We start from the raw sequence: 24651 nt of genomic DNA, 5'->3' as shown, positions 1-24651 counted from the left end.
CGGGCGAGCGCACTGCAATACAACACCGGCGACCCGAGTTCAAATCCCGCGCACGGCCAATTAATAAGAGTGGCGAATATTTGAACGGGGCCCGGGTCCTCTCCAGAGGTCGACTCGGTCTTTGAAGCGAGTACCTGGCGAGGTGGTTTATTAAATATCAGCCCTGGGGCACATCGGCACCAAAGGTGGCCGGGTACGTGGTGCTGGCCGCTACCCAGCCCCATAGCGCGCCTTTTAAAAATCAGAATTTTTATTTAGACTCATATGAATCCGATGAGCCATGACGCTCTTTTTTTTGTTCAAACAGCTGTCCAGTATGGTCGGCATTAATAGGTGTTCGCTAGTAGCACTTGCCCCCAAACAGTCTCTTAACGGCTCTACGTTTGGGAGAGGGATGTTTGGGAGAGGGATGTTTGGGAGAGGGATGTTTGGGAGAGGGAGGAGAGGGATGTGTGGGAGAGGGAGGAGAGGGATGTGTGGGAGGAGAGGGATGTGTGGGAGAGGGAGGAGAGGGATGTGTGGGAGAGGGATGTTTGGAGAGGGATGTGTGGGAGAGGGAGGAGAGGGATGTGTGGGAGAGGGATGTGTGGGAGAGGGAGGAGAGGGATGTGTGGGAGAGGGATGTGTGGGAGAGGGAGGAGAGGGAGGAGAGGGATGTGTGGGAGAGGGATGTGTGGGAGAGGGAGGAGAGGGATGTGTGGGAGAGGGATGTGTGGGTGAAGGAGGAGAGGGATGTGTGGGAGAGGGAGGAGAGGGATGTGTGGGAGAGGGAGGAGAGGGATGTGTGGGAGAGGGATGTTTTGGAGAGGGAGAAGAGGGATGTGTGGGAGAGGGATGTGTGGGTGAGGGAGGAGAGGGATGTTTGGGAGAGGGATGTGTGGGAGAGGGAGGAGAGGGATGTGTGGGAGAGGGAGGAGAGGGATGTGTGGGAGAGGGAGGAGAGGGATGTGTGGGAGAGGGATGTTTTGGAGAGGGAGAAGAGGGATGTGTGGGAGAGGGATGTGTGGGTGAGGGAGGAGAGGGATGTTTGGGAGAGGGATGTGTGGGAGAGGGAGGAGAGGGATGTGTGGGTGAGGGAGGAGAGGGATGTGTGGGAGAGGGATATTTGGGAGAGAGAGGAGAGGGATGTGGGAGAGGGAGGAGAGGGATGTGTGGGAGAGGGATGTGTGGGAGAGGGATGTGTGGGAGAGGGATGTGTGGGAGAGGGATGTGTGGGAGAGGGATGTGTGGGAGAGGGATGTGTGGGAGAGGGATGTGTGGGAGAGGGATGTGTGGGAGAGGGATGTGTGGGAGAGGGATGTGTGGGAGAGGGATGTGTGGGAGAGGGATGTGTGGGAGAGGGATGTGTGGGAGAGGGATGTGTGGGAGAGGGATGTGTGGGAGAGGGATGTGTGGGAGAGGGATGTGTGGGAGAGGGATGTGTGGGAGAGGGATGTGTGGGAGAGGGATGTGTGGGAGAGGGATGTGTGGGAGAGGGATGTGTGGGAGAGGGATGTGTGGGAGAGGGATGTGTGGGAGAGAGAGGAGAGGGATGTGGGAGGGATGTTTGTGATGCGATTAATCGACCGCACGCGCAAGCGCATCTTGGCGCTCGCGGTCTGCTCTGCGTACCTCCTCTCGGACGGGTTCCATCCCTCTGGCTGCCGCTCCGTTATTATTCTCGCCCGGGAGGGGGGGGAGGGGGGTGGGCGTGCTCGCGGCCATCGGATGTTGCCCGTGGTCGGCTGCACCTCCTCGTGGCGACTTGACGAGTTGGAAGTCGCGTCACGTCGCTTCATGTGTCTCCGCGCTGGGAAGTGCGACTTTGAGTGGCGTTCAGTGTCATCAAAGTGCCCATCTGCCCCCCTCCCGCCTTCTCTGAAGAAGGCACGCCACGTGACCCGTGGCGATCGGCGTCATCCACAGCATCACCAGCACCGCCACCCTAATCATTATCGTCATCATCACAGGCATAACCACTGCGTCGTCACTATCACCACCATATTATCATTGTCATCATCATCACACCATCATCATTGTCATCATCGTCGTTACTATCACCACCACATCATCGTCATTGTCATCATCGTCATTGTCATCATCGTCATTGTCATCATCGTCACTGTCATCATCGTCATTGTCATCATCGTCATGGTCATCATCGTCCTGGTCATCATCGTCATGGTCATCATCGTCGTCATCATCATCGTCACTATCACCACCACATCATCGTAACCACCACGTTACCGACATCACAATCATTGCACGTGGTTTATGCAGCCGGCTGTAGGTGCTTCCACTAACTAGATGAGGAACACAAGTTCACATCACGCTCCTATGGGGGTCGCCAAATTGAGTACCGCTATGGAGTCGTCCAATGGGGTACATTGGTTCCTGCCATGGGAACGCGGAGTTTCTACCACTGGCTCAGCGCCGTGGATTAGTGAATGATGGTGATGATTCGTGAATAGGTATATGATTGGTGAATAGTTAGATGATGATGATGATCATTATAAGCGATTAGATGGATTATGGGATGACAATTAGCAGTGAATCGGTGAGGAATGATTGTGGGAATATGTAGATATTAATTATCGACGAATCGTTCGATGATAATTATGCTGAATGAATAGGTAGATATGACGGTAAGCGAGCAGATGGACAATGACCCGTGAATAGGTGATGATACATTACTAGTTGGGTGATTATAATGATCGGAGAATAGGAAGATGATCAGTGAACAGTTATAGGATGATTATAAGTGAATAGGTCGATGTGAAAATTGGTGAAAAGGGTGGACGATGACTCGTGAAGGGATGGATAATGATGGTCAATGAATAGGTGGATGATTGGTGAATAGGATGATGTTGATGAGGATCAGGAAGTTTGGTCACCCCTGCTACACACAAACTGTGGTGGTGGTGGTAAAGGTGTTTGTTGTTGTGGCTGCGGGATCCAAGCAGTCACTCGTGGGGGCACGGTTCGGGTGGGAGTCGTCAAATCCACCCCCAAATGAGACTGCCAAATTCCCTCCTGAAAATGAGTCTCGAGACCCCAAAAAAACCTTTTTTCCGGAGGAATAAATTACTTTGAATGTCAACAACGCGTCATTGTAATCCTCGACATCCTCGACATCCTCCACATCCTCCAAAATAGAGGTTTTGTTGGGTTAGATTGCGTAAATATATAAATGTGTCGTTAAAACCCGCCACCACCCGACACAGCCAACTAGTAAGGGTTGTCACGTAAACAGAACGTGGCCAATTCGTCACTAGTACAGCACGCCGGTGTATTGGAGAGCCAAGCCACAACATTTACAAGCGTGACAACCCTTACTACTGTAGGTGGCTGTGTCGGGTGGTGGCGGGTTTTAACGACACATTTATATATTTACTCGATCTAACCTAACAAAACCTCTATTATGGATGATGTTGGTCGCGAAAGCCTCCTACGTGTTAAACTGATCCTCCACATCCTCATCATCATCACCATCTTCATCATCATCCGGTGCGTTCTCACCACTTGATGAGTCATGAAATGCGCCCCTTGCTCATGTGAATGAGACGGGGGGTGGGGGGGTCTCTGGTGAGGGCGGTGATGAAGTAGGGCAGAGGTTGGATTGAAGCCTCTACTCCTCTCTCTCTCTCTGAATTGATTGCAAATTGGGGAATACGCTCCTTCAAAATTGAAATTGGCAAAAGTCCCAATGCAGGTAAGAGGTACAGGCGCAGCCCTGCATTTGCGCACTCACGCCCCTGCAGGCAGAAGGGCATCCACTAGGGGGGAGCTCGAGACAGCCCCTCTCGAGCTCCGGCTCCCTCCTCAAAAGGAGTCTTGAGATTCGGTAAGGCTTTTTTTTCTGGAGGCAGGAATTACATTTCATCACCGAATCGTCGGCATAGTCATCATTATAATTGATTATAGTCAGTGTCACTATCACCGCTGCATCATGCTCACTGTCATAAATATCATCACCACTACATCATCATCATCGTCTTAATTATAATCATTACCACTGCATCATCGTCATCATTGGCATAACTGTCATCATCGCCACATTGTCATCGTAATAATTGTCATAATCGCTGTCATGATCATCATCATCATTATCATCGCATAATCATCGTCCTCGTAATCCTTGAGCCACAAGAAATCAATTGCTGGATGAAGGTCGCTCTGACACAATCTCTCACGGCGCCGTGATGTATCAAGCCGGCTACAAATTCATTTTCTACATTCTACGAATCCTGGGAGTGCCGTTTAGCGAAATAATTCTCGACAAACCCACGTCCGACTCTCTTGACGATGTAGATATTTAACATACGTTTAAAAATAAAAAATAAATGTTACTGCGTTGTCTACCGGGAACGCAATTGTGACCACAATGTGCGTTCCACTTCGTTGTAAGTCAACCATCAATTGTGCTATGGTTAGGCGAACCTCGCCATAGGAATGTGGCATTTACACCACGAACTCGGTGCTGTTAATGAAGATGAGCGTCACCCAGCACTCGCTTAGCACGGAAGCACGCGTTCCATTATTGTTGATGTTGTCAGGCAGTGGTGGAGTGGCGTAGCGGTTAGCGGATTGCGCCGTGAAATCGGCGACCCGAGTTCCACTCCCAGGCGCGGCTAACGTGAGTGGCGCGTGATGTGCGGGGACCGTTCCTGGGTTCACCCCCCCCTCCACCTCATTCACCAACCAGCATTGACCAGCATGGGGAAGTATGCTCAAACAACCTCTACGAACGATACAGCATTGGGGGGGAAGACCTTAATCCAATAGTGGATTGCGACAAGGGTAAGCAAATGAAAGTTATATTTGTTGCTGTAGGGTGGCGCAGTGGTCACGCCTGTGTCTGTGAATCCCCCTGTTGTGCATGGTGTGTGTCGGGGGGGGGGGGGGTTGGGGGGGAGCGGTGGCGCAGTGGTTAGCGCGCTGCGCTACGAACCCAGCGACTTCAGTTCGATTCCCGTTCACGGCCAAAATCGGTGAATCGGTCCTGGGCCTCCCCTAGGTCGACTCGCACTTAATTTGGCACCTCATGCGGCGCGTCTTTTAAAAGTGCTCGCGAACCGCACCTTCCCAAAAACGACCGTTGTCTTTGTGAGTTAAAGTGTGGAGTTTATATTCTCCCCACATTCTGCTTGGGGATTCCTCTGGGCTCCACGGTTTGCTCCAATCGCTAAAAGATCAAACCAGACGAGGCATTGTCGGATTGGGGGACGGATGGGGGGGGGGCGGAACTAGTGGCTCTGTGCGGATGATCTCGTTTCTCGTTGTCATCGACGGGGAGTCTCGCTCGGCTCCCTGCGAAGTGGGCGCGAGGTTGCGTGAGCCGTGCCCCCACTCCCCACCTCGGCGCGGGCGATTAATAATGCACGCGGTTTGGAGCATCAATCAGGGGGCCCGCGCTTCGCAGCACGAGAGAGAGCGAGAGTGGCTTAGGTGGTGGGTGGGGGGCGGACCGGGGTGGTGGAGGATCGTGCTGGCGCGACCCGGCTTGTGCCACGGTCGATCCCGAGAGGCACTTGTCTTTTGGAGCTGACATTTTCAAATCTCGCTGCCTCCTTCCTTTCGCTGCGCCATTAGCGGTCACACGAGAAACATTTAAGCGTGACGGAGAAGCAGGGTCGATGCGTCGCGTAGACGTTTGTATGTACCGTATGATTGTACGTTGACCTTTATTCGCACCGTAACGTAGCCAACTTTGCTAATCGGAGGTGCACGGGAAGGACAAACTAAACACAAAAAAGCAGTTCTAAAGAAATTCGTTTTCATTCGAGATTTAAAAGTTCACAGCTCCAGGGGCTTCCTAATATCGGCAAGAAGAGCGTTCCAGATGGCCGCAGAATTGCATCGGAAAACGCGGAGATGCGGTGACCGTCTTTGTTCGATGGTTAGCTAAAAGCCACCGCTGCGAGGATGATCGGAGACGGCGTGATGGTTTATGTTCCTTGCTGACAAAATCAGCAAGGTATTTTGGTTCACGTGTGGCCAGCACTTTGTGTGTGTGTGTAATGAGTGAAAACTACTGGCGTGCTTGATGCACCATTTACAGAGCCGGGTGCCGCACAGGGACAGCTGCCACACCCGTGGGCTGCCCCCCTAGGCTGAACTGCAGCCACAGAGCGATGGGAGAGGTTGAGACAGGGTGTGTGTGTGTGTCTGTCTGTGTGTGCTTCGAGATGCTGGTGCATTAAAAGCGTCGTATAAACGCAATTATCGATCCTGGCCAAACACCGTTGGGGTTTCCAAGTGGCCAGGGGATGGCAGTTACAGTATTTGGGTTAATTCGTGAACTTTCACTGACAATAGCGTTCATCTGAACACTTTCTCTGTCACATTTCATGATTCTTCTGCTATCCCACAAAAGTACCAAATCACCCCGGATACACCCCCCCCCCCCACACACCCCTTCCCACATCTTGAGGGATCCCAGCATGCTAACCAGCTTTTTGGCCTGGTGAGTACTTGGATAGGTGACCACTATTTGAACATTCAGGTTGTTTTGGAGTTGGCTAGAAGATGGCAGCAGAGCATTCTGGATTTTTGAATCCATCTTGTGGTGTGGACCATGGAGCGTAACCCCCTTGTTACGCATGGTGGGGGTTTTTTTCCGCCCACATCAAAGCCAAAACGCTTCACTAAAAAGGAGTTGGCCAAAGTTTCGATGCAGGACCCTCCAAAAATGTATTGTCGCGAGGCTCGGCGTGGCTTTCCTCGAGCAATGCTGAATGCGGCAGTGATCAGAATAATCGTTAGCGTCGTTGTGAAGAATGCAAGTAAATAAACAAGCAGACGATGCGTTCCCGTCACTTCACGTAAAAAGTACGCAACCCATCAGACGCACGGCCTGCTGGGAACGCGTCATTTCGGGCGACGTGGCTTCAAGACGAGCAAAACTCTGGGTTGGTTCCGACACGCAGTGTTTCATCAGCAGATGTCAGACTTGCTTGACCTGCACGCACACCCCCCCCACCCCCCCCCTCCCGGAACATTTTACGTAATTTTGCGCGTCGTTGCGGAGAATATCAGTGACAAAGTATATGAGCAGACAATACGCCTCCTGCACATATCCGTCTCTCCGTGTGTGGATAAAAAAGGGTCACTTATCAAGGACGATTTCAGAGGCAGTTCTACGTCATCCACTTCCATGGGTTATTTTGACAGGGGTGGGGTGGGGTGGGGGAGGTTGATGCACTGCTCCCGGCTGGAGTTCCAAATAGACCACTCCATCTCACGTCACGGCGCGGATGGCACAGTGGGGCAAATGTCGTTGGGGGAACAAAATACCAAAAAAACACACAAAATCGTCACAAACAAAATATATATATATCCCTGCCGATCGATGAATCTGGGTGCGCTGTGGCGGTGCGGTGCTCGTTGCTTGCTTGGGCAGCGCTGCGGCAGAGCGACGGATGCAGCCGCGGTGGCTGCAGAAGCAGCAGCAGCAGCATCGCGAGCCATAAGAGGCAGAATGTGTTTTAATTAAATTAATTCAGTCATTTTATTTCAGTCCAGTTTCATTAACTATTTACCATCGTTCTCTCTTTAAAAAAGGAAAGGCGGCGAAAGCGTAGTCATATTTGGCCAATTCGAAAAACTCCCAACGCGAATTGCTCAATGGGGAATTACACAATCATCACCCCCCCCCCCCTCTACTGGCAGAGCTAATTAATGCCTGCTTGCAGGCCAGGTGCCGAATCACCTTGTGCTGCACAGGGACAGCTGCCACCGGGGGTGACCCGTCGAAAGTGGTGATGAGCTCTACCCCGGCGTGAAGGTGCTCATCGTTCACGACTTATTTTTGTTTTATCATTCAGGAGACCCAACACCGAGTCGTTGGACAATTTTTTTCAAGAGGGTCCTGCCGCTACATTTTTTTTATTTTAAGGCGTTTTCAGCCAATTAATGATGAGTTGCGTTTATTATTCGAGTGTGAGAAACCCGAAGTGCCCGGAGAAACAACCATGCTCTACACGGGCCAGCAACAACAACACTCCATCCCCGTACAGATGGAGACCGATGGCAAATTAGTCCACTGTCTGTGTAACATTCTCGTGGCGTGCCCAGGGTTTAGGGTGCACCTCCTCGACGCCCACGAGATGAAGGGGAGCTTCACAACGTTCGTGCGACGATCCATCAACCTTCACTGCTGCCTCTACAGTAGCGGATTACAGGCCACGTGCAATAGCCACCAAAACCCTCGTGGGCCATTGAACGTTGGTGCGAGGGTTTGCGCAATGCGCACATCACCCTATAGTATCAGCTCTGCCAATCGGTGACCTCAACACTTATGGATATTCAATGAACAAGTTTGGTCTTGCCCAGTGCACCGCGGTCTCTGATAACGTTACCAAATTGCCTGAGTCTGCATCTCTACGCAGACTCGGCTCGTCTCGTCACGGTGGGTGGCGCGTCGCTCCGTGGCGAGCGGCAGCCGTAGCCACCGTCACGCCCGATGACGTTTCATCTCCCCTTCACGGTCATCGTCCTCAGCTAAAATATAAACAAGACACTCGATTGACAAATATCATCACTAAAGTCGATGACGATCGGTGGGTGTGTGGATCGTCATGGTGATGATGAGTGCATAGATGGATCACCATGATGATCATTGGATAGGTGGATGATTGTTGATGATTGATGATGAACAATGTTTGAACACGAGTGGACGATTGTGATGATTAGTGGATAGGTGGATGATGAAAATTAATATACAGGTGAGTGGACGGTGAGTGGATGATGATGATGAATATAGACGTTGGTGATGAGTGGACGGTGAGTGGATGATGATGAATATAGATTTTGGTGATGAGTGGACGGTGAGTGGATGATGATGAATATAGACGTTGGTGATGAGTGGACGGTGAGTGGATGATGATGAATATAGACGTTGGTGATGAGTGGACGGTGAGTGGATGATGATGATGAATATAGACGTCGGTGATGAGTGGACGGTGAGTGGATGATGATGAATATAGACGTTGGTGATGAGTGGACGGTGAGTGGATGATGATGAATATAGACGTCGGTGATGAGTGGACGGTGAGTGGATGATGATGAATATAGACGTTGGTGATGAGTGGACGGTGAGTGGATGATGATGAATATAGACGTTGGTGATGAGTGGACGGTGAGTGGATGATGATGAATATAGACGTTGGTGATGAGTGGACGGTGAGTGGATGATGATGATGATGAATATAGACGTTGGTGATGAGTGGATGGTGAGTGGATGATGATGAATATAGACGTTGGTGATGAGTGGACGGTGAGTGGATGATGATGATGAATATAGACGTTGGTGATGAGTGGATGGTGAGTGGATGATGATGATGAATATAGACGTTGGTGATGAGTGGACGGTGAGTGGATGATGATGATGAATATAGACGTTGGTGATGAGTGGATGATGATGAATATAGACGTCGGTGATGAGTGGACGGTGAATAAAAAGGTGCGTGGTGAGTGCATGATGTTGAGTAGATGACGATTCAATTATGTGTTGGTGGGCTCCAGCCACCATCCTCGTTGACTGAAATTAAATCCGCACCTTCGTTGATGAACATTGTCGTCTCTAATTTCGTTATGGCAAAATAAAAAAATGGAAGGGTAGGGAGGAGTGCTCGCATCTCCTCCCATGATGCGGGTTGGAGGGGGTATGGGGTGGGGTGGGTAGCTGTCTGGTGGCAGATGGTGGTTGTAAGGTCCCTGTGGCATCCGGGGCCACGATCTGCCGCCGCTGCTGCTGCTGTTGTTCAGTTTGATTTTCATGATTAGTGAGGTTGACATTTATTCATTTCTTGTCTATTTATTTAACTCTCCCAGCGGCGACGGCTCCCTTAAGCCTCGTTCACTTGACCTCTCCTCACTCGACCTCTCTCAACACTGCAGTCCCTGCTTTGACATGTCCTTGACCTCACTCTTGTTCGCGCGTCCCAATCACCCCCATCTCTCCTCTCCTGTATCCATCTCCCCTTCTCATATCTCGTATCTCACCTCCGCCTTGCTCCTCTTCATCTGAAAGCCCATTCCACAGTAATCATGATTATTATGTTAAAATCCTTACCCCCTGCCGTGCACGGCGGCTGTGTGCCTTGGTCGCGCGGGAGGTAGCTATCGAGTGTCCTTTGTACTCGGGGCCCACACCAACAACGTAACGGCACTTGTTCCCGTTTGCCGTGTCTCCGTGTGCTGCGTCTATTCTCTCTCCCTGTGCTGTCTGCTCTCTCTCTCTCTCTCTCCCTGTGCTGTCTGCTCTCTTTCTCTCCGTATGCTGTGTCTACTGCTCTCTCTCTCTCTCTCCGTGTCCGCTGTGTGACTTGCAACCAGAATCATCCCGAATGTTCACAACCTCGCCCTGATCCTAGGAAGATAAGCAGCTATGTGCCTGGGTAATACTACGCGGATGGGAGGCTGCCTGGGAATACAGGATCCTGTACGCTCGGGCTGCGAGGTGGCCCAGAGTTGGCACGACAAAACATGTATCCATCTGTGCGGCGTTTTGTGTCACCACCTCGTGTGTGTGTTTTAAAGGCAAAGATCCCCCGGATCGCTTTAGCAGACTGTTGGGGGCAAGTGCTGTTAGCGAGCACCTATGAGGGCCGGAAGGGCCCACGAGGAGGCCAACACCACACTCCAGCCGCCTTTGTCTCCCCAGTGCTGATGTTTACTCACAGCATCAGCTGTGAGTAAACATCAGCACTAAGACCAGGTTCAGATATTCACCACTGGCATTGGTCGTGAGTGGGAATCGAACTCGTGTGGCCTGGTCCGTCAAATTGGCCAAACATCCCGTTGCAAGCAGGGCCCTCCCGTACCAGGGTCTTGAGACTCGGTGAGGCTTCTGGTTAATACACGTAAATACATGAAGTGTAGGTATCGTTAGCCGCATGAGCAAAACCGTATTTAAGAAAGTCCCCTCTGTCTCCCCCCCCCCCCCATCGACCTCACGCGCACTTTCAATCATATTCATGGGCAGACCGCTGCCGCTTTGTGGGTCTATAAAAAAATGTGTTCGACTTCACTCGCTGGAAATTGATGCAGTTGATCCCGAGCTCTCTCCCACAAACCCGGTCATCCAATAAATATATTTATTTATAACTGAATAAATAAGCGAGGGGTCACAATTGTTATTATAATAGCCGTGCGTCTGCGCGTGCCGCCTCGATGTGCGGCGCTTTGGCATCGCGCCGTTCTCCCCCCCCCCCCCCGCCGCCTCTGCCACCTCCCCTCGGCCCCCTCCCGCGTCTCTCTGAGCTCGCCGTTGCTGGGAGGAGGTGGGGTGGGTGTCGTGGGGCAGGACAGGCCGACGCGGTGAGCAGTGTAGCGTCCGACAGACGCTCCCCCAGGACCCCGCTGGGGGAACTCTGGGCCACGCATGCTGCACTCATTAAAGTGGCCAACGCGGTGCAGAGGGGGAGACTGGGCTTCCTCTGCACCCCCCCCCCCCACAGCCAACCCCACCCCGCCTCGCTCCCTCATTGCTCGTACACGCAGGCAGTGTTAGCCTTCGTAGGCTGTTGGGGCAAGTGCTGTTAGCGGACGCCTATGAAGGCCGCCACCGCGAAGACAAACATCCCCCGTATCGCCTTAACAGACTGTTTCGGGCAAGCGCTGTTCGCGAGCACCTATGAAGGCCGGCACAGCACGAGGGGGGGGGACGGGGAGTGTCCAGCATCACGTTCGGCCGCCTTTATCTCCCCGGTGGGGATGTTTACACACCGCGCCAAGTACTAATGTTAGGCTGAGTCGACCTAGGGGAGGCCCACGACCGGTTCAGATAATCGCCACTGGCGTTGGCCGTGAGCAGGAATCGAACTCGGGTGGCCGGCCTTGTAGCACAGCGCGCTAACCGCTGCGCCACCGCTCCCAACTGCACACGCACGCCCACGCTCATCACAAAGGGGGTGCGTGACGCGGCCCAACGATAGCGCGTTCGCCGCTTGTTGCTGCAGACGTTCACGGTTCGAATAAAGTGGCCACCCTGGTTATTACCGCGGTGTGATCATTCACTAGAGTATGCCACTGGGTGCTGGCAAAAAAAAAACTATTCAAATTTGTCACATTTCAAAGATTGCCTGCAAAGTACTCGATTGGGATTACGCACAGGGCAAGTATTGTCCCCGACTGTGGAAACAGGGCCAGGACCCTCCTGAGAAGGAGTCACGAGACTCGAGCACACAGGGTGGCGCGGTGGTGGTAATACTCGCGCATCGCAGCAAAAATCGCCTGGATTCAATTCCTGTTCTCTGGCGCCTTTGCTTTGCACGGGTTTGCTCTGACAGCTTAAACAAAACAACGGAACTGGTATCGGCCAAATAACATCCACAATTCTGAAGAATAACCAGCAAATTACTCAATTGGGATTACGCACAGAAGCATCACTTCTCCTGCAAAAGCGTGACAGGACTCTCCCGAAAAAAGGTCGCCGTGGTGGCGAGATGTTAACTACCTCGCCTGGTATAAAGGAAGTCGTGGTTTCGATCCCGACCATGTAGTCTGTATATTTAGAGTTTGCGTGTCTCTCTCCCCGTGCGTTTCGAGTATTTGGCTGCTATAAATGTCCACGTGATAAGCCACTTCGTTGAGCTATGTCAGTGGGCCTTACCTGGTAAAATAAAAAATAGTTTAATTTGATAGTTTTAAGAATCTCGAGGCTCGATGAGGCTCGATTAGGATTTCCTGGTCCTTCGGATTCCTGCCACAGCTAAGCACAAAAACAAAGACAAAGATCCCCCGTATAGCCTTAACAGACTGTAGGGGCAAGTGTTGTTAGCGAGCACCTATGAAGGCCGGAACGGTACACAAGGGGGTGGGTGGCCAGCACCACGCCCGACCGCCTTTGTCTCCCCAGTGGCGATGTTTACACACCGCACTGGGTACTTATTTCAGGTTGAGTCGACCTAGGAGAGGCCCAGGACCAGTTCAGATAATCGTCACTGGTGTTGGCCGTGAGCGGGAATCGAACCCGGGTCGCCAGGTTCATGGCGCAGCATAGCGCTAACCGCTACGCACGCACACACACACACACACACGCGCGCGCGGTGTCGTCGTGCCGAACATCATCGCAATGAGACAGGGACCCTCCTGAAAAATAGTCTTTGGGCAGTTGGTGTGGCTTTCCTGGGGAAATCACAAATAATTATGACAACACACCCAGTCACGAACTTGGCTCATGGTGAGCAGCGCGGGTCGTGTCCGCGATTCGGTGCCCGATGATTCACGGGAATTGTCCGGGCCATCAAAGCTGAACTGGGGCTTTGAAGATTTCCGACTTTCAAGTGAGGCACGACACGAGAGAGCAGTGCCCGCGTGGGGCGCACAGCTCCCCCCGCCCCTCCCTCCGCGCTTTGGGCCCAAGTGACCCCCGCGATCCGTACGCAGCCCCCCCCCCCCCGTGATCCTAACGCAGGGGCTCCCCGATCCAGATGCATATACTGTATGCACACATATATTATGGGACCTCATTTGCCAGTACCAAAATATGAGAATGGGGTTTCCCCTTTTGGCGTCCTCTGGTCTATCACCGTATGAGACGAGCCTCCAAAGAAAGTTGTCTCTGGCGTGGACCAATCAGTTTCAAAGACAATGCATATATTATCAGTGTTTTTTGTTTGCATTCTGACCATAAGTATTGTGGTTAATGCAGACATGATTCCTTGTAAAATATTTCAGTTTGGTGTTTTAACATCTTAACACAGCTGTTTTGTTGCCATAAAAAGGGGAAAACCTATTCTCACACATTTATTTTCAGGGTTTGCTGACCCGGTTTAGACCCGACGGCTAAATCGAAGCACAGGGTCGCGTGTGGCGTTGTAAAGTGTGGGTAAAGTGTGGGTAAAGTGTGGGTAAAGTGTGGGTAAAGTGTGGGTAAATTGTGGGTAAAGTGTGGGTAAAGTGTGGGTAAAGTGTGGGTAAAGTGTGGATAAAGTGTGGGTAAAGTGTGGGTAAAGTGTGGGTATAGTGTGGGTATAGTGTGGGTATAGTGTGGGTAAAGTGTGGGTAAAGTGTGGGTAAAGTGTGGGTAAAGTGTGGGTAAAGTGTGGGTAAAGTGTGGGTAAAGTGTGGGTAAAGTGTGGGTAAAGTGTGGGTAAAGTGTGGGTAAAGTGTGGATAAAGTGTGGGTAAAGTGTGGGTAAAGTGTGGGTAAAGTGTGGGTAAAGTGTGGATAAAGTGTGGATAAAGTGTGGGTAAAGTGTGGGTAAAGTGTGGGTAAAGTGTGGGTAAAGTGTGGGTAAAGTGTGGATAAAGTGTGGGTAAAGTGTGGGTAAAGTGTGGATAAAGTGTGGGTAAAGTGTGGGTAAAGTGTGGATAAAGTGTGGATAAAGTGTGGGTAAAGTGTGGGTAAAGTGTGGGTAAAGTGTGGGTAAAGTGTGGGTAAAGTGTGGGTAAAGTGTGGATAAAGTGTGGGTAAAGTGTGGGTAAAGTGTGGGTAAAGTGTGGGCAAAGTGTGGGTAAAGTGTGGGTAGAGTGTGGGTAAAGTGTGGGTAAAGTGTGGATAAAGTGTGGGTAAAGTGTGGGTAAAGTGTGGATAAAGTGTGGGTAAAGTGTGGGTAAAGTGTGGATAAAGTGTGGATAAAGTGTGGGTAAAGTGTGGGTAAAGTGTGGGTAAAGTGTGGGTAAAGTGTGGGTAAAGTGTGGGTAAAGTGTGGGTAAAGTGTGGATAAAGTGTGGGTAAAGTGTGGGTAAAGTGTGGGTAAAGTGTGGGCAAAGTGTGGATAAAGTGTGGGTAAAGTGTGGGTAAAGTGTGGATAAAGTGTGGATAAAGTGTGGGTAAAGTGTGGATAAAGTGTGGGTAAAGTGTGGGTAAAGTGTGGGTAAAGTGTGGGTAGAGTGTGGGTAAAGTGTGGATAAAGTGTGGGTAAAGTGTGGGTAGAGTGTGGGTAAAGTGTGGGTAAAGTGTGGATAAAGTGTGGGTAAAGTGTGGGTAAAGTGTGGGTAAAGTGTGGGTAGAGTGTGGGTAAAGTGTGGATAAAGTGTGGGTAGAGTGTGGGTAGAGTGTGGGTAAAGTGTGGATAAAGTGTGGGCACCCCCACCTCATCACGCCTGGCCAGCGTAGAAAAGCAGACCAACACACCGGCTCCCTCTGGGGGGTGGGGGGTGGGGGGGGTGGCGAGGGCTCTTCGACGCAGCAGCGCGAGACGAACCCGACGCGGTTCGGTGTCCTCCCTCCGCGGCCGAGCGCCGCTCGAAGAACGAACGCCGCCCGCGCGCCTTCGGGGTCCCGCGATCGATCCCGCGTTGTTTTGATCAGCGCTGCGCCTTGCGCTCTCTCAGCAGAGATCGACAGGGTTCAGAACGGCGCTGCGGCTGCCGTGGCCGCTGCTGTGACCACCACCGCCACCACCGCCATGCCGCCGGTGACGGCGGCACCGACGGGGGACGAAGATCGACGCTACCGGGACGTCGTCAGCAACCAGAACATGAAGCTTTGCGAGAAGGTGCTCATCCCGGTCAAGCAGCACCCCAAGGTACGAGGGACGACGGCGCCACACGGGGCAGCGGCGACGCACAAGCAGCAGCAGCAGCAGCAGCTTCTGGCGCTGTTGGGTGGCTAGCAGTGGATAGAACACGGAGCGTCGGCTTCTCTGCCGCTGTTTTCATTCGGTGTCTTGTACGTGATTACTGTACTGTACATGAAAACTGTATTGGATGTTACGTCCGGCTTTTGATTGTCAGTCTGTGGGTATCTATTTGAGTCCGTGTCTTCATGTAAGTCTATGGATGTATATGTGAATCTATGGGTCTATTCATACGTCTATGGGTCTCAATGTGCATCTACGGATCGATTATGTCAGTCTACGGGGTCGATATGAGTCTGTGGGTCTCTTTAGTTCTATGGATCTCCGTGCTCACTCTTTGTTGTCCCAGCGTTTTAATCTTCGTCTCGATGAAGATCGAGACCGCCGGTATAGACGTGAGTAGCAAGTGCTGTTAGCGAGCACCTATGAAGGTTAGCACGGCACACGAGGGGGAGGGTGGCCAGCACTACGCCCGACCGCCTTTATATCCCCAGTGGCGGTATTTACAGACCGTGCCAGGTACTCATTTGAGGCTGAGTCGACCTAGGGGAGGCCCAGGGCCGGTTCAGATAATCGTAATTTGTGTTGGCTGCGCATTGCGCTAACCGCTCCCCACTACCATGGTCATCGCAAACACACACACACAAACATCTAATATTAACCCGTTGATAATCGACTGGTGGATGAATCACGTGGAGATGTTTGACCATACTTCGCCACGTTGGTCATGTGCGGGTTGGTGGTGACGGGAGAATGCCAGGCAGGACCCGTTCCGACATTAATTGCCACTGCACTTTCACCACGGCTGAGGATTGCACTCGGGGTCGCTGGGTTAGAAAGCGCAGCGCGCGAACCGCTGCGCCACCGCTCGCCCTCCCCCCACGCACGCACGCGCACGCACGCGCGTGCCAGCGCTGCCATGCGGTGCGCGTCCACGCGTCGCTCATATCGCCCCCCCCCCACCTGCTTTCCCCCCACCCTCCCCCCGACACTCAACGTGGGAATTTTCCGAAGAGACCGCTTTCCTGCCACCAGTACAAAACGTTGATGGCGTTGGGACAAACATCCCAATGTAGGATCACAGAGCGTGGACAATTGTCGACCCCAGTTTCCGGCTGCCCTTCCCGCTTGTCTGTGGTCTCCCGTCGCCTCTCGATCCACCTTTCTTTCTTTCTCTATCTCTCTCGCTGGGAGTGAATGCAAACTGTGTGCGATACAAATGAATACTTGAAATATCTCCGCGGTGGCAGAAGAGGGGAGAACCACTTGTAAACGCATCGTGTTGAGTGGTGCATTATCACTACTACTGCTACTGTTACACAACTGTTCAACACTGGGGCTGCTATCATGAGACCTTTTTTTGCCAACATTGAAGTATGAAAAAGTAAAAATAGATTTGACCCTTTCTGACAATAGAACATGTGTTAGAACATGTGTTAACACATGTGTTAACACATGTTCTAACACCAAATAGACACCTTTCGCAAGGAATCAAGTCTGCATTAGCCGCACGCACTTGTGGTGAACATGCAAACCAACACGCTCTGATAATATATGGCCATTGTCTTTGCAACTGATTGTCATAAACTAGAGACAGCCTTTTTCATGGCCCAGTCTCACCAGTGTGTCAGACCAGAGACTAACGTCAAAAGGCGAAAAATACAAAGCCAACGCACGTATCAGAGCATTTCTAGCTCGGGGTCGAGCACCTGCATAATAGGATACCTTTTTTTGTGCCAGTACTGGGGCTAGTACTGTAATGCCCCGTGGGGAAAGACTCAAAAGATCACCGGGAGACAGCTGCCACCCGCTGGTAAGAGAGGACGATCGTGAAGAGAACCTGGACGGGGTGACGGCAGCCGAGACTGAGCACCCAGTCACGAGCTGGAGGGAGTTGTGCGACGCGGATGACGCCACGTTGGGAAGGCGCCAGGAGCTGGATTGATTTTTTTGTCATGTTTTATTTATTAACATTATTATTATTATTTATTTTCGAGCCTCTCACGTTGTAATTTCGAAGGTGCTAATTAATCGCAGCCGTCATCGTGATTGCGCTGCTCTCGTCAGCTGGGCGGGTGGGGGGGGTGTGAGTCATGCGATGCCGTGATGATGCTGATGATGCTGCAGCGGGCGATGTTTGCGTCTGTGGCGTACGGCGCTGGCGACACTTGGGGCGCAAATCGGCAAACTGGGCACAACCTCAGGTCCCCAAGTAGCTCACGGGGGAGGAACAGGGGGGGCTGAGCACAACCTCAGGTCCCCAAGTAGCTCACGGGGGAGGGACAGGGGGGGCTGAGCACAACCTCAGGTCCCCAAGTAGCTCACGGGGGAGGAACAGGGGGGGGCTGAGCACAACCTCAGGTCCCCAAGTAGCTCACGGGGGAGGGACAGGGGGGGCTGAGCACAACCACAGGTCTCCAAGTAGCTCACGGGGGAGGGACAGGGGGGGCTGAGCACAACCTCAGGTCTCCAAGTAGCTCACGGGGGAGGGACAGGGGGGGCTGAGCACAACCACAGGTCTCCAAGTAGCTCACGGGGGAGGGACAGGGGGGGCTGAGCACAACCTCAGGTCTCCAAGTAGCTCACGGGGGAGGGACAGGGGGGGCTGAGCACAACCTCAGGTCTCCAAGTAGCTCACGGGGGAGGGACAGGGGGGGCTGAGCACAACCTCAGGTCCCCAAGTAGCTCACGGGGGAGGGACAGGGGGGGCTGAGCACAACCTCAGGTCCCCAAGTAGCTCACGGGGAGGAACAGGGGAGGGCTGAGCACAACCTCAGGTCCCCAAGTAGCTCACGGGGGAGGGACAGGGGGGGCTGAGCACAACCTCAGGTCTCCAAGTAGCTCACGGGGGAGGAACAGGGGGGGCTGAGCACAACCTCAGGTCTCCAAGTAGCTCACGGGGGAGGGACAGAGGGGGCTGAGCACCACCTCAGGTCTCCAAGTAGCTCACGGGGGGGGGACAGGGGGGGCTGAGCACAACCTCAGGTCCCCAAGTAGCTCACGGGGGAGGGGGGCTCCGGATGATTCATGAACAACAATAACATAACGGGTGCGGACAACAACCAGCTCGAATTCAGATCCTCGTATCTTACCTTGTATAACACAACAATTATTTACAATTATACATTCGTGCGTAAGATCATAGTGATTGAATTTTTTTTTAAAATTGAGTTATTCAAAGTGGTGGTGTGGGCATGGTGACAGGACAGGTGGGAGTGGTTAAGGAGGGATTGGGATAGGGTGGTGATAGGAGTAGTGGTAGGGATTGGGACAGTGATAGGGGTAGTTATAGGGGGATGTGACAGTGATAGGAGTAGTGATAGGGGTTGTGATAGGAGTAGTGGTAGGGGTTGTGATAGGAGTAGTGGTAGGGGTTGTGATAGGAGTAGTAGTAGGGGTTGTGATAGGAGTAGTGGGGTAGGGGTTGTGATAGGAGTAGTGGTAGGGGTTGTGATAGGAGTAGTGGGGTAGGGGTTGTGATGGGAGTAGTGGGGTAGGGGTTTTGATAGGAGTAGTGGGGTAGGGGTTGTGATAGAAGCAGTGGTAGGGGTTGTGATAGGAGTAGTGGTAGGGGTTGTGATAGGAGTAGTGGGGTAGGGGTTGTGATAGGAGTAGTGGTAGGGGTTGTGATAGGAGTAGTGGTAGGGGTTGTGATAGGAGTAGTGATAGGGGTTGTGATAGAAGTAGTGGTAGGGGTTGTGATAGGAGTAGTGGTAGGGGTTGTGATAGGAGTAGTGGGGTAGGGGTTGTGATAGGAGTAGTGGGGTAGGGGTTGTGATAGGAGTAGTGATAGGGGTTGTGATAGGAGTAGTGGTAGGGGTTGTGATAGGAGTAGTGGTAGGGGTTGTGATAGGAGTAGTGGTAGGGGTTGTGATAGGAGTAGTGGTAGGGGTTGTGATAGGAGTAGTGGTAGGGGTTGTGATAGGAGTAGTGGTAGGGGTTGTGATAGTAGTGGGGTAGGGGTTGTGATAGGAGTAGTGGTAGGGGTTGTGATAGGAGTAGTGGTAGGGGTTGTGATAGGAGTAGTGGTAGGGGTTGTGATAGGAGTAGTGGTAGGGGTTGTGATAGGAGTAGTGGGGTAGGGGTTGTGATAGGAGTAGTGGTAGGGGTTGTGATAGGAGTAGTGATAGGGGTTGTGATAGTAGTGGGGTAGGGGTTGTGATAGGAGTAGTGGTAGGGGTTGTGATAGGAGTAGTGGTAGGGGTTGTGATAGGAGTAGTGTTAGGGGTTGTGATAGGAGTAGTGATAGGGGTTGTGATAGGAGTAGTGGTAGGGGTTGTGATAGGAGTAGTGATAGGGGTTGTGATAGGAGTAGTGGGGTAGGGGTTGTGATAGGAGTAGTGGTAGGGGTTGTGATAGGAGTAGTGTTAGGGGTTGTGATAGGAGTAGTGATAGGGGTTGTGATAGGAGTAGTGGTAGGGGTTGTGATAGGAGTAGTGATAGGGGTTGTGATAGGAGTAGTGGGGTAGGGGTTGTGATAGGAGTAGTGGTAGGGGTTGTGATAGGAGTAGTGATAGGGGTTGTGATAGGAGTAGTGGTAGGGGTTGTGATAGGAGTAGTGGTAGGGGTTGTGGTAGGAGTCGTGATAGGGGTTGTGATAGGAGTCGTGATAGGGGTTGTGATAGGAGTAGTGGTAGGGGTTGTGATAGGAGTAGTGGGGTAGGGGTTGTGATTGGAGTCGTGATAGGGGTTGTGATAGGAGTCGTGATAGGGGTTGTGATAGGAGTAGTGGTAGGGGTTGTGATAGGAGTAGTGGGGTAGGGGTTGTGATTGGAGTCGTGATAGGGGTTGTGATAGGAGTCGTGATAGGGGTTGTGATAGGAGTCGTGATAGGGGTTGTGATAGGGGTAACCTCGCTCTATAATGTTCGGGGGTCACGTGAAGCACCCACAATTAATTTCTTAGACCCACCCGCCCTCGACCCGCCCCTCGAGGGCTGGCATCACCGCAGTCGGGATGGTGGCCACCGCAGACCTCACCGGAGTTCGCTTCGCTTCTCTGCGCAGTGGCAACCGCTCGCCGTGGGCGATCAGAGCTGGCTCGCAACGCTTATACCCCCCCCACGCCCCGCACACCCCGCCACCCACACAACCCACACACAACCCACACACAACCCACAACCTTCACGCGCGAGCTTTGTTTGGGTTTGGTTAGGACAGATAAAACACGCCGGTGCTGTCGGTCCGTGGGCGGCAAAGACAAGACTAAGATTCCCCCCACCACCACCACCTTCACCTTTATAGCCTCAACCAGGCTGTTGGGGCAAGTGCTGTTAGCGAGCACCTGTAAAGGCAGGGACGCATGCACGCACACGCGCGCCGCTCTCTCCTCCCCGCTGCAGATGAACGCGAGGATGGGGAGGCTGCCCACTGCGGGATTCGCAATCATTTCTCGGTTTCAATCTCGTGCCTTTTGGCAAGATGATGTAACAAACACACAAAAATGATATTGGCTCGCGTAGAGGACTCGTCACCTCTGAGGCAAACCATGGAATTAAATTGATTGTTTCTTTTTTTTTGTAATCTAATTCGCACACCGGTAGATGTTCTGAACAGAAGACAAAGATTCACCCCCATCCACCCACCACTCCGTAAAGCCTCATCAGACGCGTGGGGCAAATGCCGTTAGCGAGCACCTATGAAGGTCGGCACGGCACATGGCCAGGGGTGGGTGGCCAGCACCACGCCCGGCCGCCTTTGTCTCCCCAGTGGCGATGTTTACACGCCGCACCAGGTACTCATTTGAGGCTGAGTCGACCTAGGGGACGCCCAGGACTGGTTCAGATAATCGTCACTGATGTTGGCCGTGAGCGGGAATCGAACCCGGGTCGTCAGGGTCATAGCGCAGCGCGTTAACCCCTACACCACCGCTCCCCACACACACGTACACGCACACACACTGGTGTACACGTAATATACCACAGCACCTCCTCGAGATTCGTCACTAGTGCAGCAATATATACAACATTCCTCCCGGGATTTTGCCGAGTAACCAAATCGCTGGGCACATTCGCCCGTCACGTGACAACTCGATTCGATTGCCCTCCGTCGCTGGGTGGTGGAGGGCCGCCGTTTAAACGGCGTGGCATTGTAGCCACGTCGACCGTCGATGCCACCCGAAGGAAACTTGAGTCTGTATCGTTATATCGGTGGTGGGGTAGCCTACGTAGAGAATTCACACCCCTATCCCCCCTGCCATGATTTCATACAAACTTTGCGATCGTATCGATGATTATGTTATTTGTTCCTCACGGAACACAATTGCGTCACGTATTCTTCCCCGATGTAGCCAGAGCGGCACCTTCTGAAGATGCCTTTTATGTTTAGAAAGTTCAACATGTTTGTAAATATCATAGAGGTTTTTGGGTTAGCGTAAAATTTTAAATGTGTCGTTAAAACCCGCCACCACCCGACACAGCCAACTATCAAGGGTTGTCACGTAAACAGAACGTGGCCCATTCGTCACTCGCACAGCACACCGGTGTGTTGGAGAGCCAAGCCACAACATTTACAATCCGAGTACGACGTTTCGCCAGTAAGTAATTACAACTAGCTTCAACAAGAAACGTCGTACTCAGATTGTAAATGTCGTGGCTTGGCTCTCCAACACACCGGTGTGCTGTGCTAGTGACGAATTGGCCACGTTCTGTTTACGTGACAGACCTTACTAGTTGGCTGTGTCGGGTGGTGGCGGGTTTTAACGACACATTTATATATTTACGCGAACTAACCCAAAAAAACCTCTATTATGGATGAGATTGGTCGCAAAAGCCTCCTACGTGTTAAACATGTTTGTAAATATATCGGCCGAAATATTTATTTACGGCAGAAATTATAATGTGATCAACCCGAGTGACGCCCAGTCACTTGCTCTCTCTATGCCAATATTTAATATCTCTCTGTCTTTAAATTGGTTTTAACCAAACCAATTTCTGCGTTCCAGCTCTGCTTTCTTTAGCAGCTTGCGGTGCACTGTGATTATGGTATTGTTGTGGCAGTGTTACTGCTGTGGTTAGTGTATTGTTGTGGTAAAGGTTCTGCTGTGGTTATGGTATTATTGTAGTCGTGGTGCTGCTGTGGTTATTGTATTGTTGTGGCAGTGTTGCTGCTGTGGTTATTGTATTGTTGTGGCAGTGTTGCTGCTGTGGTTATTGTATTGTTGTGGCAATGTTGCTGCTGTGGTTATTGTATTGTTGTGGTCGTGGTGCTGCTGTGGTTATTGTATTGTTGTGGCAGTGTTGCTGCTGTGGTTATTGTATTGTTGTGGTCGTGGTGCTGCTGTGGTTATTGTATTGTTGTACTCGTGGTGCTGCTGTGGTTATTGTATTGTTGTACTCGTGGTGCTGCTGTGGTTATTGTATTGTTGTGGTCGTGGTGCTGCTGTGGATATTGTATTGTTGTGGTCGAGGTGCTGCTGTGGTTATTGTATTGTTGTACTCGTGGTGCTGCTGTGGTTATTGTATTGTTGTACTCGTGGTCCTGCTGTGGTTATTGTATTGTTGTAGTCGTGGTGCTGCTGTGGTTATTGTATTGTTGTGGCAGTGTTGCTGCTGTGGTTATTGTATTGTTGTGGTCGTGGTGCTGCTGTGGTTATTGTATTGTTGTGGTCGTGGTGCTGCTGTGGTTATTGTATTGTTGTGGTCGTGGTGCTGCTGTGGTTATTGTATTGTTGTGGTCGTGGTGCTGCTGTGGTTATTGTATTGTTGTGGCAGTGCTGCTGCTGTGGTTATTGTATTGTTGTGGCAGTGTTGCTGCTGTGGTTATTGTATTGTCGTGGTCGTGGTGCTGCTGTGGTTATTGTATTGTTGTGGCAGTGCTGCTGCTGTGGTTATTGTATTGTTGTGGTCGTGGTGCTGCTGTGGTTATTGTATTGTTGTAGTCGTGGTGCTGCTGTGGTTATTGTATTGTTGTGGTCGTGCTGCTGCTGTGGTTAATGTATTGTTGTGGTCGTGGTGCTGCTGTGGTTATTGTATTGTTGTAGTCGTGGCAGTCCTGTGGTCACGATTTCGCCATGGCAGTGGCGGTGGCTGCCGCCATGCTATTGTTATGGTAAATCGTTGGATGTGTGGGGCTCTGTGTTTGTGGCCTGGGTGGGGGGGGGGGGGCACCACCATGTCAGATTGTCACACTGTTTGTGAGCCATTGTGTCACATTTGGTGAACTCCCCCCACCCCCACCCGCCGCTGCCGCCGTGTTCAGCAGCCATCAATAATCGACGCACAAAGGGACGGCTTTGAGTTTAACGCAGATGGTCGGCACACCTGCACTGTTAATCACCATATGAATTGATGCACTCTCATCGCTATTAATTACACAGCCTCGTTAGTGGGGAGCGGCTCGATTGAGTTGCGCACGCTTGCCTGGTTCGTTGCGAGCGCGGCCCACGTTGTGACGGCCGTGGAGGCTCACACCTCGGTTCGCCACCCGTGTCCCGGTTGGACGCGGACAGCCCGGGAGTCGGCATACGCGTTGGGGTGGCCGAAGTCGGCATGTGCCGAGACCCCGTGCCAAGTATCGTGTTGAACTAAACTAAAACGAAACAGGGGTTTTTTTTGTCGTTACAATTTTATTTTACCCGGTAGGGCACACTGAGCTGCGTGGCTTTGTTTCAGATGCGACCTGGCCACAAGTGATAGCGCAAGGAAGTGGCTTGTCAACGTGGAAATGTATAGCAGCCAAATACTCTTAAACGCGTGTTGATTCTAAATGTGGAGAGAAAACTGGGTTGAGTGTGAGTGTGTGTGGTTGGTGTGTCTCTGGGTTGAGTGTGAGTGTGTGTGATTGGGGTGTCTCTGGGTTGAGTGTGAGTGTGTGTGGTTGGTGTGTCTCTGGGTTGAGTGTGAGTGTGTGTGGTTGGTGTGTCTCTGGGTTGAGTGTGAGTGGTTGGGGTGGTGTGGTTGTGGCGAGCGTGTATGTGTGGTTGTTGTGTGTGTGTGTGAGATTTGTGTCTCTGTTGGTGCAAGTCTCCGTGGGTTTGTTTTGAATCTGTGACGCCACTCCAGTCGTGTTCCCACCTGGCACAGACCCCCAGTGTCGTAACGCGACACAGAGCCCCAACCTCCCTCACACCACCCCCCCCCTCACCGAACCCCGGGGAATACCCCCCAACACCCTCTAACCCCCCCAACACCCCCTAACCCCCCC

General features: G+C 52.0%; 1 protein-coding gene across 6 annotated transcripts in view; it reads left to right on the top strand.

The window, feature by feature from the left end:
- LOC116946620 (KH domain-containing, RNA-binding, signal transduction-associated protein 2-like) overlaps positions 1-24651 on the top strand; it is a 68706-nt gene that overhangs the window by 3344 nt on the left and 40711 nt on the right. For 5 of the 6 annotated variants that reach the window (XR_004403585.2, XR_004403586.2, XR_004403584.2 and 2 more), the window contains exon 3: positions 15264-15457. Coding sequence is in view for 1 of the 6 variants with exons in the window: in XM_032961702.2 (XP_032817593.2) it covers positions 15264-15457 (194 nt within the window). In the remaining 5 variants the exon portion in view is untranslated. The remainder of the gene's footprint in view (positions 1-15263; positions 15458-24651) is intronic. The other variant, XR_012945447.1, reaches the window with a different exon arrangement.

The sequence above is a fragment of the Petromyzon marinus genome, chromosome 27 (genome assembly GCF_048934315.1).
Source record: "Petromyzon marinus isolate PM22_M1 ecotype Great Lakes invasive population chromosome 27, UKy_Petmar_22M1.pri1.0, whole genome shotgun sequence".
Taxonomy (NCBI): Eukaryota; Metazoa; Chordata; class Hyperoartia; order Petromyzontiformes; family Petromyzontidae; genus Petromyzon; species Petromyzon marinus.
The sequence above is the reverse complement of the archived record's forward strand: the minus strand, read 5'-3'. Positions and strand labels throughout refer to the sequence as shown.